This window comes from Calonectris borealis, chromosome 7, assembly GCF_964195595.1.
Source record: "Calonectris borealis chromosome 7, bCalBor7.hap1.2, whole genome shotgun sequence".
Lineage (NCBI taxonomy): Eukaryota > Metazoa > Chordata > Aves > Procellariiformes > Procellariidae > Calonectris > Calonectris borealis.
Window position 1 is genome coordinate 20,820,220 of NC_134318.1, and position 14,172 is coordinate 20,834,391.

General features: G+C 43.8%; 1 protein-coding gene across 3 annotated transcripts in view; it reads right to left on the minus strand.

Moving 5' to 3' along the window:
* Window positions 1–5,672, minus strand: part of ZSWIM8 (zinc finger SWIM-type containing 8) — a 63,623-nt gene extending 57,951 nt beyond the window's left edge. For all 3 annotated transcript variants that reach the window (XM_075155355.1, XM_075155354.1, XM_075155353.1), the window contains exon 1: window positions 4,540–5,672. In XM_075155355.1, coding sequence (XP_075011456.1) covers window positions 4,540–4,717 — 178 coding nt within the window. In that variant the 5' untranslated portion in view covers window positions 4,718–5,672. The remainder of the gene's footprint in view (window positions 1–4,539) is intronic.
* Window positions 5,673–14,172: the final 8,500 nt, after the last annotated feature.

The window sequence follows — 14,172 nt, forward strand, 5'->3', positions numbered from 1 at the left end:
TTATTAAATAGTTACTGGCAATCCTGAGGAAGAAGTGTTGCTCTCTAAGCCATTTATTCTTTGTCCATATAAATTAATGAAAATCAGTCACTGTCATTTTAGCACTGTAGACACTGCTCAGACTTTGATCGGGTTGTCTCTCTAAACTGATCATACCCTCACCTCAGGCTCCGTCTATTCTCTGCCAATGATTCCCTCTCTACGGCTTATAGTTTTGAGGCACTGTGCCCAGAACTTAACGTTGCGGGCACTCCTAACAGTTTGGAAGAACATAAACTGTCTGGGGCTGGATAATGAGAACGTTTTCTAAGGAGATCACTGCCTGCATCAATTCTTAGTTAAGTCTGAGGGGGTTTTGCAATACAGTATGCAATAGTTCAAGCTTACAGTAAAAGAAAGGAAAAAAAATCAAGCTTTCTCACTAGATTAAAATAGTTTCAACACAACTCATCAGCATGCTTCCAGCAGAAGCCGGTGTGAATGAATAAATACAAACTGAGCATAAATATTGTGAACACACTATTTAGCAATCCTAAACTTCTAAAGTGTTTGGTAAACATTTATGCTTCAGAAACTGTGAAACAGAAAGGACTAAGGGTGGAAAAGAGCTTAGAAGCTTTCGAGAAGAAACAAAGCCACAGTGGGTTTGGAGAGATAATGTGTGTACTTGAACATTTCCTCTTAAGACCTCTGTCACAAAAATCCTTGTGTGAAGATAACTGATTACAAAACATTTGCAGAAACACTAGACTTATTTCAATTACCAACGAAAAATACAACTGTTTTAAAAAGTGAGAAGAGAAATGAGAGGATCATAATGGCTTTCATAATGGTTTCTGGGAAAGGAAAGACTGTCCAGAAAAGTGGAGAAAAGGCAAGTGGGTGCATTCATTGGTAGAAAGGCAAAAAATGGGTGGAATGTAATTTGATATGGAAGAAAGTGAGCTGGAGCCACAAACCAACTCAGGGAACCAGATGGTTCTGAATATACCCTGCAAGGACACTGTTCTTCAAAATATCCATTCACCCTAACTTCGGAGCTGAATTCCCTGTCTGCCCAGTACAGCTGAAAGCTTCTAATCAATGATGTATACAGGCAATGGGCAAATATCAGTTACAAGCATTACCTCATTCAAAATGAAAAAACCCAGGGGTAAAAACAAGCAATCAAGGCAGCCTAACGTGAGAACAAGTCACTTCTAAAATAAATGTTCAAAATTATGAAAGGACTCTTGGTATTCCCAAAATTGACATGCTTTGCTGAAGTTTCCTCTGGAATTTCAGTACAGGTGAATCAGTAAAGATTGAGAGCAGTTTCAAAATCTAAGGGCATCCATTAAATGGACGCAACACATTCCTCCTTCACATTAGCAATTGTACATTTGAAGAGAAAACTCCTTTCTAGAACGTAATATAAGAGGACTATAAGAGGACAGTGAAAATTAAATGAGGGAAAACCAACCAGTTACAGTCCTATTTTTCTAATGTAACTACTCAAGATATCCGACTTCATGAAGAATTCCGTTCCAAGGATCATATTAGAGAAACTCAGACATTTTTCTCCACCTTTCATCATCTTTCTAGCAAACTGATGGGGTGACTGACAAAAAAGTGAATAACTCAACTTTTTTGTGACCCTCTGCAGTTAATACTCTGTATATTTGCAACAAGCTACCCCAAGCCTTATTGTTAAATTTGCAGTAAGCATAATCATAATATTAAAAATACTCAAGAACGAAATAAAAAGTTGCAAAAAGTAGGAAAGCCATAATTGAGGTGTGTGCGGGTACTTTGTTTGTTTGTTTGTTTAAGAGGAGGACTCCCCAGCCAACAGCACTTCCACCAGTCTCAGGGGGATTCTCTTCGAACTCACTAATGAAGAACTGCGTGCTCACAAGGACAAACTCAAAACAATTGAAAAAGCTAGAAATCCTTTCTATTACATAACTTGTCTGGCTGATTCCAAATCAAAACACAGGCTGAGATCCAAACTGGAGGAAAAGACTAAGAGAATATAGTTCCTCTTGTTTTCCCTTAGCATTTAACACTGAAGAACTCGGTGTCTAACCTCATTTTTTGTTTGCATAGGCAACTACATCACAGGCCACTGCAAAATGGTAAACTGCGGAAATAAAAACACACAGCTCAATTCAGAATGAGCACATTTGAGAAGACTCACTACAACTGACATCCTCAGGATCCGGCAAGTTCTCAACACAAACTGAGTTTTTTCTGACCACAAAAACACTTTCAAAAAGAGCTGTTAAAAATAACTAACTTGGTACAGGAGTTCTGAAATCCAAGGAGATCCCAGATGATGACAGATCCCTCATCAGACCGGACTCGCTGGCAACACACTGTATACAGTTAAAGTACTTGCAAGTGTTCCATGTTGGTAGTATCATACATGACTTCATAGAGTGGATAAGTAACTATTTAGGCAGCAAATCCATGTTCACATACTTCTCGAAATAACTCTGACCAGAGCCTGGGAATTGCCAGCAAATCCCTTTAAAGCAGGCAACAGTATACTTTCAGAATGTCTCTTGTTAAAGTAAAACTTTCATACAAAGGAATTAAGTCTCTCTACAGATAAAACCTAACAAATATGAAGCAAGTACAAACAATACAACCCTTGCCTATGCAGGTCTGCAGAACCCAGAACTGCAACATCTCAATATGGTGTAAATAATTACAATTATCACAACAATGATGTTAGCTATTGTGTTTCTCATGTCAGGAAAGAGACTGAGGATTACAAATACGCACAATCTACTGAAGTGATTTTTCATTATGCAACAAGTGGATGACAGTAGAGAGAGCAACTGCTGCTTGCTTTTAATTCGGTCAAGAGAGCTAAAGGAACTAGGCCAAGACCCAGAAAAACACACAATCATACACTGAACCAGTGCAGAACAGTTGGCTAAAAGCATCTCAAAGTTGAATAGAAACGATCACCTTTTCAAATATCAGTCTGACCTGTAGATCTGTACAAACCAGTTGCATACACCCCTGCCAAACTAGAGATGTCTTACTTCCCACAGCAGTATGTTTTCAAAACTTCAGCTCCTTTCCAGCAAGAAGACTTAAAGCAAAAAGTGAAGTTTATACGCTTTGCCCTGTGCGCAATGCTTATTTCTACATCTCAGGATTCATAGCTTTAAAAAACATAGCGCCAACACTGTTCCCCTTCTTTACACCAGTAGAATGTTCCATACTAAAACCAACGTGTCCTGGCTGCAGGATCCAAGAGAGCTATCCAACCTGGATATGTATTCAGCACTTCTCTCTCTCTCTCTTGTTTTGGGTTGTTTTTTTTTTTAAAGTTTCCGTCCTACCCTCAGCTCTAATCCTGACTATTCAAGAGACAGAGGCGGTTACATATCTGGGACTAGAGACAGTTCTCAAATTTATCAAAAATTTAAAACTTAGACTGCTCTGGAAAGCCTACGGTTAATGCAAAGTGTATTTTCTGGTCCTAATCCAATGACGAGTGAGCATTTGTCCATAGCATAACATAGCCAGATTTCAGCACAGTTCAATATAAATTGCATTCTCTGTTCACATAAGGCCAACATTCAGAAGAGAATGAAGTTTTGCAGTTCCAGATAGGGAGATATTAATGAGGCAGCTGATGGTCATGAAGGTCGGCAATAACAGGAAAAGTACTGATGCTGGATTGAAATAAAAGAAAGAAGATAAAAGAAAGAGTAGAAAGGGCTTGTGTAATTTCTGTTAACTGTATGTCTGGCTTTGCTTGGTGTAAACGCCACCTGAATTCTAGGGTCAAGATGCATCAGGATAAAAGAGAAATTATGTTTCACTTTAAAAACAAAAATCAAGCAAAGAGTTAGTAGGTATATGAGAGTTTTAAATAATTTTTAATTGCTAATGTTATCTATTTTCCTGTCTGCTATTAAAAATAAATTACTATCAAAAGAAAGGAAGTATAACAACTCTTGAAGCAGACACGCTGTAGTTTGCTGATTTCTTTATGACAGTCTTAAGGCCCTTTTACTCTACTACTACAAAAGTTAGTTTGCTAATTTACTAGGAAAAAAGAGAAATGTAAAGAAACAGACAAGGAAAATAGACTGCTCTATACAATGATGGCTTACATGCCTCTACATGAGCAGTTTCATAGCAGTTACAAAAACCTCCATGAAACCTTAATGTATATCAATTAAAGCAAGTGGGAACCTATCTATAGTTCTTCTCAACCAACTCTGTAGTTTGTTTATAGAAAATTGTTTTCAGATTTCCAAGAGTAAGCCCAGAAAATCTACTCAGAAAAGCAGCACTACAGTACTACAGAGCGCATGCAGGTGAAAACTCACCCAAAAGACAGCTTTGCCTTAAGATCCCCAGTAAATTTTCAGTTTCAATCTTTGGTCAAAAATTATCCTGACAATGATCCTACACGTGACTTTTCTTTGCACCTTTGACATTCCTTCTGCAGATCTGCTCACCCACCAACCCCCCTTGCCCCACAACTTCCACGAGTCCAAAGAGCATCCCAATGAAACTGGGTGACCTCACCTTTCATTTTGACAGTGGGAGAATTGGGTCCAGCCGATTGCTTCCTCCATCCTCTCCAGTTCTGGCAAAGGCTCTCTGCCTCAGAGATGAAGGAACAAAGAGAGTCTTCTTCAAAGCGATCGGAGTCTTCAAATGAAAACCTCTCCCCGTCCTCCCACTCTGCGAACATGAGTTCCATCACATCCGACAGGCGACGTGGGGGGAAAAGAAGAAAGACAGAAACAGCACTGCTCGCTTTTAACAGGTGGATGGACTTGAGGGCTCCTGCAATACTTCAAATCTCAATCCTCATTCGATCCCCATGCTACAGTACCAGGAAAAACAGAGCCAGCGCTATCTGAGGTGGGAGAAGCAGGAAATCAACTAAGGGGAAGCTCGTAAAAATCCCAGAAAAAAACCAAGTTCTTTAAAAAGTTAAAAAAATGCTTATGTCCACAAAATGTACTTGAGGCGGAGGGGGTTTGGTTAGTCTATGAGAGCTGCCTCCAGGCGGGACAGGTGCCTGCCGCCACACGGAGGGTCTGAAGGCTCCCGACGCCCACGGCCCCGGCGCTGGAGGACAAGGGAAGGGGCCGGTTTCCTTCTCCGGGGCTCCCGCTGGGGGAAAGCAGGTATCTGTGCGCAGGGCCGGGTCTCCCTGAGGTTGTGCTTTTCTCACTCTCGGTGCAGGAACCGGAGGGCGAGGGCGGGAAGGGGCAGCGGAGGGGGAAGGGGGGGACAACTTCCCTCCCGCTCGCGGAGGCTTAAAAACGGCCCGGCGCGGCCGGGGCGCCCGCGGCGGGGGCGGCGAGACCTCCCGGCGGCTCGTCACCGGCGCCAGCGGGCGGCGGGCAGCGGCTCCGGCCTCATGGGGGCGCGGGCGGCGGCAGGCGGCGGCAGGCGGGGAGAGCCCGGCTCTGGTCGCCGGCGGGTAGGGGCGGAGGGCAGCCGGTCGCCGCCGCCGCTCCCGTCGCGGCTGGACCCCGCGGCTCTAGGTGCCCATGGCCAGCGGGGCCCCGCGCGCGGACGCCCCCCCGTGCCCGGCCCGATGGCGGTTCGCTGTCCTGGCGCGACGGCGGCGGCAGCGGCGGCGGCTGGTCCCTGCCCGGCGCGGGCACCAAGATGGCTCCGCGCTTCCCAGCTTCACCTGCGACACCCCCCCCCGCCAGCTGAGCCCTACTTCCGCCGCGGCTCTTCCGGCTTCCGCCGCCGGGCGCGCAGGGCATGCCGGGACAGCCGAGAGCCGCGGGGCGCGGCGGGGTGAGCGGCCTTGGGCCTCGCGTACGGGCCCGGACAGGGCCGCACCTCCCGGAAGGGCCGAGCCGAGCCCCAGGCTGGGGGGTCGGGCTGGGGCTTGGCTCGACCCTTCCGGGTCAGGGAGGGAACTGCCTGTGGAAAAAGGGGTGCCCGGTAGCCGGGTTAGGCGCGCTGCGAAGGCGGGTGTCCCGAGGGAGGGGCCGTGGTGCTCGGCTGGGGCGTGGCTGCCGCTTCTTAACAAGCGGGTGCACCCGGGGACAGGCCGGAGCAGCGGGCTGCGGGGCGGTTTTGCTTTGAAGGGGCTGTAATAAAACAAAAGCTTGCCTGTTGTGCCCGCTCGTACCGCCAAAGGCAACGGGAGAGCACGAGTTATGCTAAACGGCGGGATTTTACCCGCAGAACGTACCGTAGATAAGTTGCATGAGGTAGAAGTAACTCAGCTGTGATCATCTGATTGGAGATGAAAGAAATACTAAACTTCCCAGTAACGTTTTCTATTAAACAAAAAAAAAAAAATATTAGTCATGAAAGAAGAACGAGGAAAGAACACAAAGGAAATAAAACATGAGGGGAATACAGCTCTTAGAAGAACAAGCCCTGATCAAAAATACCAGTCAAACTGCAATGACATCTTTCCTCAGGCCAAAAAAGCCCCTGCCTCTCCAGCAGAGGCTGGAGGGAAGGAGGCAGGTGTCTGGGGAGTCGCAGCAGTCTGAACAACTCTGAGATTAAAACAGAAAGTAACTTGCATGTCAGTTATGTGAAGAGTTGCACAGGTTAGGTAAGGTTTTCATATCCTACCCGCACTGAAGGGGGGGGGGGGGGCACTCTGAGCTTTTTCTATAATTCTATTTTCTTTCGGAGATCTAGTGCATTGTGTCATTGTGAGAGTAGACCGGTAAAATACCAGATCGTAAGTTTTCTCTATAAGTTGAGTAAGCGTCAGCAAACTGCTATAGGCTGGACCTGTCCCCTTCCCATGCTTGTATGGAGGAAAAAAAGCAAATGACAGAAAAAAAAGAGCTAGGGAAAAAAGAATTACATACTAAGAAACGGTAATCCTAGAGCTGAGAGAAACTGAACTGCGTCTGGGAACACTCACCATCTCCCTCATCTTAATTCACTATAGTCCTTGCTCCAAAAAAATTACATTAATTCATGGGTCCTCATAGTAGGTCTTAAGAGATGCCCCTTGGACCTCAAGGGAAACTTCCAATGTGGCTTGTTCTTACATATGTAATGCTTTAAGATCTTGAAGACAAAGATGCTTAATAAAATGCCCATCAACTGTAAGAGGTATGTTTACTTGTGTAAGTGTCAGATCCTTCCGTGTCTCCTAGTGTAAAGTAACTTTTGGGAAGGGCCAGAATCCTGAGCAAAGGCAGGTGGTGGCTTTCCTACAGTAAAGGAAAAGGCGGAGTCTGTAGCCTCCTAGTCCTCAAATGTTTCTCCCAGACTTCATCTAACAATGTGTTGCTTGTCCAAAGCCACTGTTCTAAAAATACACAATTCTTTTCAGGGAATCCTCTTGAGGAGATATCTGAGGTAATATTCAGATATATGAGAAAAGTATTCACATCATGTCTTTTTACGTAAATAAATCATTTTTAGCTGAATAAACTCCCAGAACGTTAATAGGCCTGCTGTGCTCTTTTCTCAGAAATTTTTGCCATCAGGCTATCTGTGTACAGGTTCATTTCATAGGAAGAGCTCATTTATGTTCTTGCACACATAGATATGGCAAGGCTTGACATCTGACGAGTGATACTATCTTTAATAATCAGTTACACAGGAATATATGTATTAAAGCCTATTAAATCAATTCAGGATCTCCGAAACGCAGAGACTCTTTCTTGGTGACAATAAAAGAATTGCCTAGAACCTGTTTTTCAGCTAGCGAGGAATATTATTAATTAATTGTAATTACCCTGTGAGCTAATGACATACAGTTGGACAATTAGGTAATTACTGTGCTCAGTTCCTTTCTACAGGGTGCAGGGGCAGGCAGAGAGTGATACTTAGTGGAGCCTGAGGCTTTGGAGCGTCAAGAGTAAAATGCTGTGCCCTTAGTTCTACAAAGTCAAAATGTTTAGACTTTGGTTCCACAAAGATAACAGTGATAGGATACTGGATATCCTCAAAACCACCACAGCAGCATGTCAATGCTTTGCTGGTGCAAAGACTGTATCAGACTCTGCTAATACAAAGTTCTCCACAGATGTCTGAAGGAGGATCTTCATCAGTGTAACTCTAGCTGGTACCACACCACTCTCCACACTTGGCCCGTCACTGTCTAGTCCGTGGCTTCATCTTTTCCTTTTTTCCATTGTCAGTGATCTGAGGTTCGGGAACCTGGATATCATTTCTGTTTTTTTTAAGGTAGATTCGGTCCTGGTATCCTCTCACTTACAAATTTACCAGAGTTGGGGTTTTGTTAACCTTCTACCAAATTACTTTCATTAAGACCGTGTCAAAATTCAGTGTAACACCTAACCATTACAAACAACAATTTTGACCTCCTGACCAACCCAAGTCTAGCCCAAAGTCATAGCCAAGGTCGAAACAACCTCAGTCACAGTGCAGACAACGTCAGTCACGGTGCAGCATGCAAACTTGATGATTGTCTTCATCCTTCTGATGAAGGATAGTTTTCCTCAGACATAACCCACCACAGTCTTACCAGGCAGAGGTACAGGAGCTGTTTGGTTTCAGGAGGAGAAAATTTCCACGCGTAGACCAGTATCAGAATTTGAGGAATGATGCAGTTTACTACAAAATCTCTGCTCAGCTGCTCACGTGGACACCTCAGTGACCTGAGCCAATGCAGAGTTCAAGTTCTGACCTGGGCTCACAAGACAACTGTCAGTAATCAATGCTTCTTGTCAGCAGAGCTTCTGTTCCATGGTACGAGGAGGATTATCACTTCTTAAACTAAGATGCGGAAATAATTCCCAAATTCAGTAAGGATCGTCCAGGGCAGTGTTTGGAACTCCCCAAGTTCAAGAACAATTTGCATCCTCCAGGGAAAGAAAGAAGACAAGAACAAGAACACCATGAGAGAAGAGAAGAAAATACGGGAGAGCAGGATGATGCTCCCAATGTCAAGCATGTGAATCAAATGCTCCAAGAAGATGGCCAGTCTCTAGAAGCTGGGGGGAGGAGTGGGGGGGGGTGGTGTAAGAGGGGACTACTCCAGGTAAGAAAGCCTTGTTTAGTGCATCCCTTCCTTAATTTGCGATGGGTCTGTTTTGTCTTGATTTGTTTCTGGGTGCTTTGCCAAGTGCCAGGCTCTTTGCCAAGAAGCAGCTTTCAGGCTCTCCGCTCCCACTTTCTGTCTGAGTGCGTACTTCTACTGCATGCCACACTCCCAGGCTGGTATCGCAGCCACAACTCCCAGCCTGTCCATCTTGGCAGGGTATGCCCACCATGCTGTCTCCTCAGCCTTAGTCTGGGGAGGTGCAGGAAGCCCTACCCTACTCCAGGTGTTTTGTCCCTTCCTACACCTTCTCCTGAACGTCTGTGTCTGATGCAGCTGGCAACAGCTTTGAAGCAAATGAACAGACACATGCATAGAAAAGACAATGAAGACAAATTTCTACAGTGTGCACAAAATTTTATATAACAAAGTGATGAGGCCTGTTTGCCACGGGGTTGCTGCCTGTTCCTTAGTGCTGAATATTGAAAGAAAACAAAGAGGTGAAAATGGCTTTTTATGTTTTTTACCATGTTAATGGTTGGTTAATGCCAGGCTGCAAATGACATTCTGAGACTGGCTTGGTGCTTCTCCCAAGCCTTTTTCCCAGGTGGTGGCTAAGGTTGGTAACAGGTTGTTACTCTAAGCAATCTACCACACGCATCCCCACAATGCACCAAGGTCAACATCCCGTAGGTGCGCTAGGCAGGCGAGCGGAGGCAGGACACCGCACGAGCCAGGTATGAGGCAATACGCTGTAGCACATCGTGGCGAGTTCTTTCTCACAGGTTCTGGCTAATCCGACAGAAAAGTTGTCCTGCGTTGATGCCCAACTGGATCAAATTTGTACTGCCAAGTGACCTGTTAGTGCACAGCACCAGCAGTAATTCAGGAGAGGGACACACCTGCCTGATAATGGGAATTCTGGCAGGTTACATCAATAGCAGTCTGAGTCAAGGGCTTTAATACATTGCAGAGAATCTCTGCCACATAAGAAAGCAGAGATACACGAAGGTATCACAGTACTTTATGGACTGTTTCATGAAAGAAGGTTTTCATCTGTGGGAAAAGTGTTTCCCTGGTGAGGAAAAAATATTTAGAAGATTGTGGGAATCTAAAATAATTAAAAAGCTGAAATTTTCAAGTGTATTTTGATGGGGGAAAGAGAGATGAAAGAAGAGCAAAATAAGAAACTAAACACATTCCGTCCAAGGAATAAAGAGGCAACTACAGGTGAGATTCAGCACCCTGACCTAGATGTTCTGGTACTTGAAATGGCGTAAATGGGCAGGGAGATACAGCGATGGCATATGGCTGGTGCTGCTCACTGATAACTTTTGTCAACATTATATACGACACAGCACTGTTCGCTTTTACCAGAACCCAGTAGAGAATACACGTTACATCAAGAAAAGGCAGAGGAGAGGAGGAACGGTAGAGAGATTTACTAGTGTGAGATGCTTCAAATTACAAGGGGGCTTGAGCACATTATGTTTAACATTAAATTGGATCAACCCTCATTCTCATCCTTCTCCTTCCAGCTTTGGGATACCACAAGTTGCGGAAATTTCCACAGAAATCTTGCTTTCACTTTCTCAGGCACCACAGGCTGAAAGCATGGAAGAGGTAATGAAAGTAATGAGGCAAACAAAGCAGGGTGAACATTTGCACTTCTATCTTAAACAGCATTTCAGGAGACCGAAAAAATGTATCTTCTGGCTTGTGCAGACCAGACTTGCATGCGTTGTTCCCCTGGCCAACATGAGGGAGCGCAGGTGTGATTACTCGCTTCTCCTTGTCCTCAGGGCTATGGCTTGGAAAGGCACAGGAGTTCATAAACACTCATCCATTTTTTCTTCCAGCCAACTTATTGCATGAGACAGGCATGTATTTTCCCTTGTGGATCTCCCAACAGGCAAAAGCTGTAGTCACTGCTGAGGAGACTGTGAAAAATAGTATCTGACAATTTCAGCAGTCCTCTGCTAGGAAGAAAGAAATTCAATAAGAAATCCTGCAGAAATGACAAGGTTGCCACTCAGATGGTTTCTCCCTTACAGGGATGTACTTTTTTTTTTTCTTTCTCTTTTATTTCAGAGGAAGGAAATTGCTGTTCAAAATTCCTCTGCGTCCATTATACACAATTTTCAGAATGCAGCATTTCACATGAGAGAGACGAGCGCTCACACATACCCTGAAGCAGAATTGCAACATTTACATTTGTTTCCTGTCTTAAGCTCTCACTGGGGACTAAAAATCAAAGAGAGTCTGCGTTGCACCCCAGAAGTGTCTGCTTTTCACTGGTGAGTCATGTGGTACTCTACGAGTCACATCCAGCGTGGTTTTATTCCTGATCGCATGGAAACTAAAACACGTCCTTGCCATGGCTTGAATCTAACACAGACTCAATAACAAAATAAAGCACTCTAGAGATTTTATCACTGCTGATGGAGTGGGACCCAGCTGTTCAGCTACATTCTGACTCGGCAAAGATTTCATTGTCTTTTCACATGCAATAATGCACTCAGAAATGACAAGCAAAGGCAAATTTTTAAAGCACACATATGGCTTTGTGTCTAAGTAATACATCGGATGTGCAGAAGAGTAGTTTCGTGTGCTCTGGCACTATGACAGTATGGCAAACTGCAGATAATTCTTGTATCTTAAGTTCCTGTTCCTCCTAGAAGGCCACCGTTTCGCAATATAATGATCACTGTTCATAACAGGTATTATACATCTCCACAGAAATCACAACCAACCACCATTGTTATTTATTTCAAAACACTGGGCCTGTAGAACAGATGGAGCGAATACTGCTTTAGCACAAAGAAGGGACCGCACACAGCTCGTTTCTCCTTGCTGTGCTTCTAACTGGGCAAGTGGCTGTGCAAGATGCACGGAGCTTTCCCAGACACTGAACACTGGGAAGCTGAAAGCAAATCTGCCCTGAGGAATCACAAGCTCTGGAAAACAGGTTTCCTCCATTTGGATTGAGCAGTTTCCAGTCTTTGGCTAATACTTTCCACAGGAGACTTTGAACGGATGGTGTCTGAGATTCTCTCTTTGGAATCTTATAGAATATGAACATATGCCTGATATTAAAGCCTTATTCAAAAGCAAATTCACTGTTTGTGAGATGAGTCACTGGTACGTACATACATACATGGAAAATGGAGTCAGTAGGGGAACACTTTGCAACAGCTGTTAAAATTATCGTTATAAAGCAGGAGACAACAATTATGGCTAAGACCTCATGTATGAACATAACTACTACTCTTCAGAAAGCATAAGATGCCGATTATAGATAATAATGCCTGCAAGGATTACTGAGCGTATTTTGTCTGGCCTCTTGTATTTCACAGGTTACACGTATATTTTCCTCTTCCTTTCACAGTAACCTGCAGGAGCATTTGTTTTCTTCTTCACACTTTGTTCTTTCTTCTGCCACTACCAAAGCTGACAGTCTGACAGGCTCTAATATGCATTATAAGTTCACAGATAAATTAAAGGAGTAGCATCAAGCTAAAAGGAACTGAAAAGAGATGTCCTCCATTTCTCAGAGGGGAAAGAAATCACCTGTTAGACTGTACGTCCTCTTTTTTTCAGTTGATGTCACATTTGGACATTTCCTCAGCTAAGGTGGAAAGATTGTGAAAGCACCAATCTCTCTCTCCTTTGTCTAGAGAGCAGGTGGGTAATTCTTTCAACACCACATTTACAGAAACTCAGCAATTGATAACTCAGTTTGTCTAGAGAGCATATTAAGCTAACTAGCAATGTTATATACTTGAAAGCTTTCTAAATACTCTGAAAAATCTCTTTTGATGCAGCCATTAAGCAAACATAGGTTCCCTGGCTTATATTACTTTCAGTCTGCCAAGAAATAATCAATCAAACCTCCAAGGGTGACATTCCTTCTCTATCAATCTACATCTTTAGAAATCAAAAATGGTAATCAAAGAAAAAAAGATGCAAGTGCTGCAGTAGCTGACCCTCAGCACGCCTCTGCTGTAGAAGTCAGATTTCTGTATTTGCTGTTGAGGGTGCAGTCAGTTGGTGAGTAAAGGATCACTGTTAGGGAGACGTGGGAAGCCCATTCATTCATGTCAAGACCAACATACAGCATTCTGCAGTATATGTAGGCAGATCTTGGCTAACTGAGGTAATCCAGCAAACTCAGAAGTACCTTGCTCTGCTGTATTTACAAGCTTCTCACATCTTCAGGAGCGGAGGCTTTCTACACGCCATGAAACCTGCTCCTTCAGATGAAACTGGCCATAGCGAAATTTGCACTGTAGCTGCCTCTCAGCACTTTAGTCTTTCAAAATATGAAGATTAGGCACCTTAGCACTTAAATACAGGAATAACAGATTGCTGAGGAAAAATGATTCTAAAGTGCAAGAACAACATTGTACAATGTTATATGGACAGTAAAATAGTCTATGTATTCTGCACAGCCTTTCCTCAGAAAAATAATCTAACCTCAGAGTTAGGGAAGTGAGGTTTATTATTTTAAAAATTTAATTAATGCTATCTCCCGTCAGAATTCAATGGGAGATTGAATTGTCAGTTCAACAATTCAACAACGTAAGATTCTGTCTTACAAAAAGTGTGGTCACTACAACCACACGCCAGCGCTCCATTTAAGAAAACATACCTTGACAAATTTTGTGCTCATGAGCGTGGGTAAGGGTCAGTGCTTTCCGAGTTATATGATGTTTAACTGGCCTCTTCCGTGTCAGAAAAGAGAAGACCCTAATAAGAATATTATGCAAGTCACAATGACTGAAAATTACCTGAGCTGCTAGGTACAGAGATAACACCTCTCAGTCACTTTTCTGTTTCTGTAAGAAGCAAGGGAGAAAAGATTTTATCTTTTTTTTCCTAGACCTACTTATTTGAGCAAGTAGGACTTACTGCAGGGTGCTCTGTAAAACAAATCGGTTGGATCCTTAAAATGATCTGGTTGCTTATAGGTAAAGATGGTCATCTCATTCTATTTTACCTGCAGATCTCCTGGCCCTGATGCATTCAGGAAGCAAGCTCTTTGACCAGGATCCTCCTCCTTTAGGAGACTTAGGGATCCCAGATTAAATCAGCTGCTTCTATTTTCAGCTCTCTTCTCTAGGTAGGTGACCAGCCCTTAGCAGGTACTGACAGCTGTTTGTTTCGTGAGCTGACTCAGAGGCTACTAGCTTTTTTAGGCA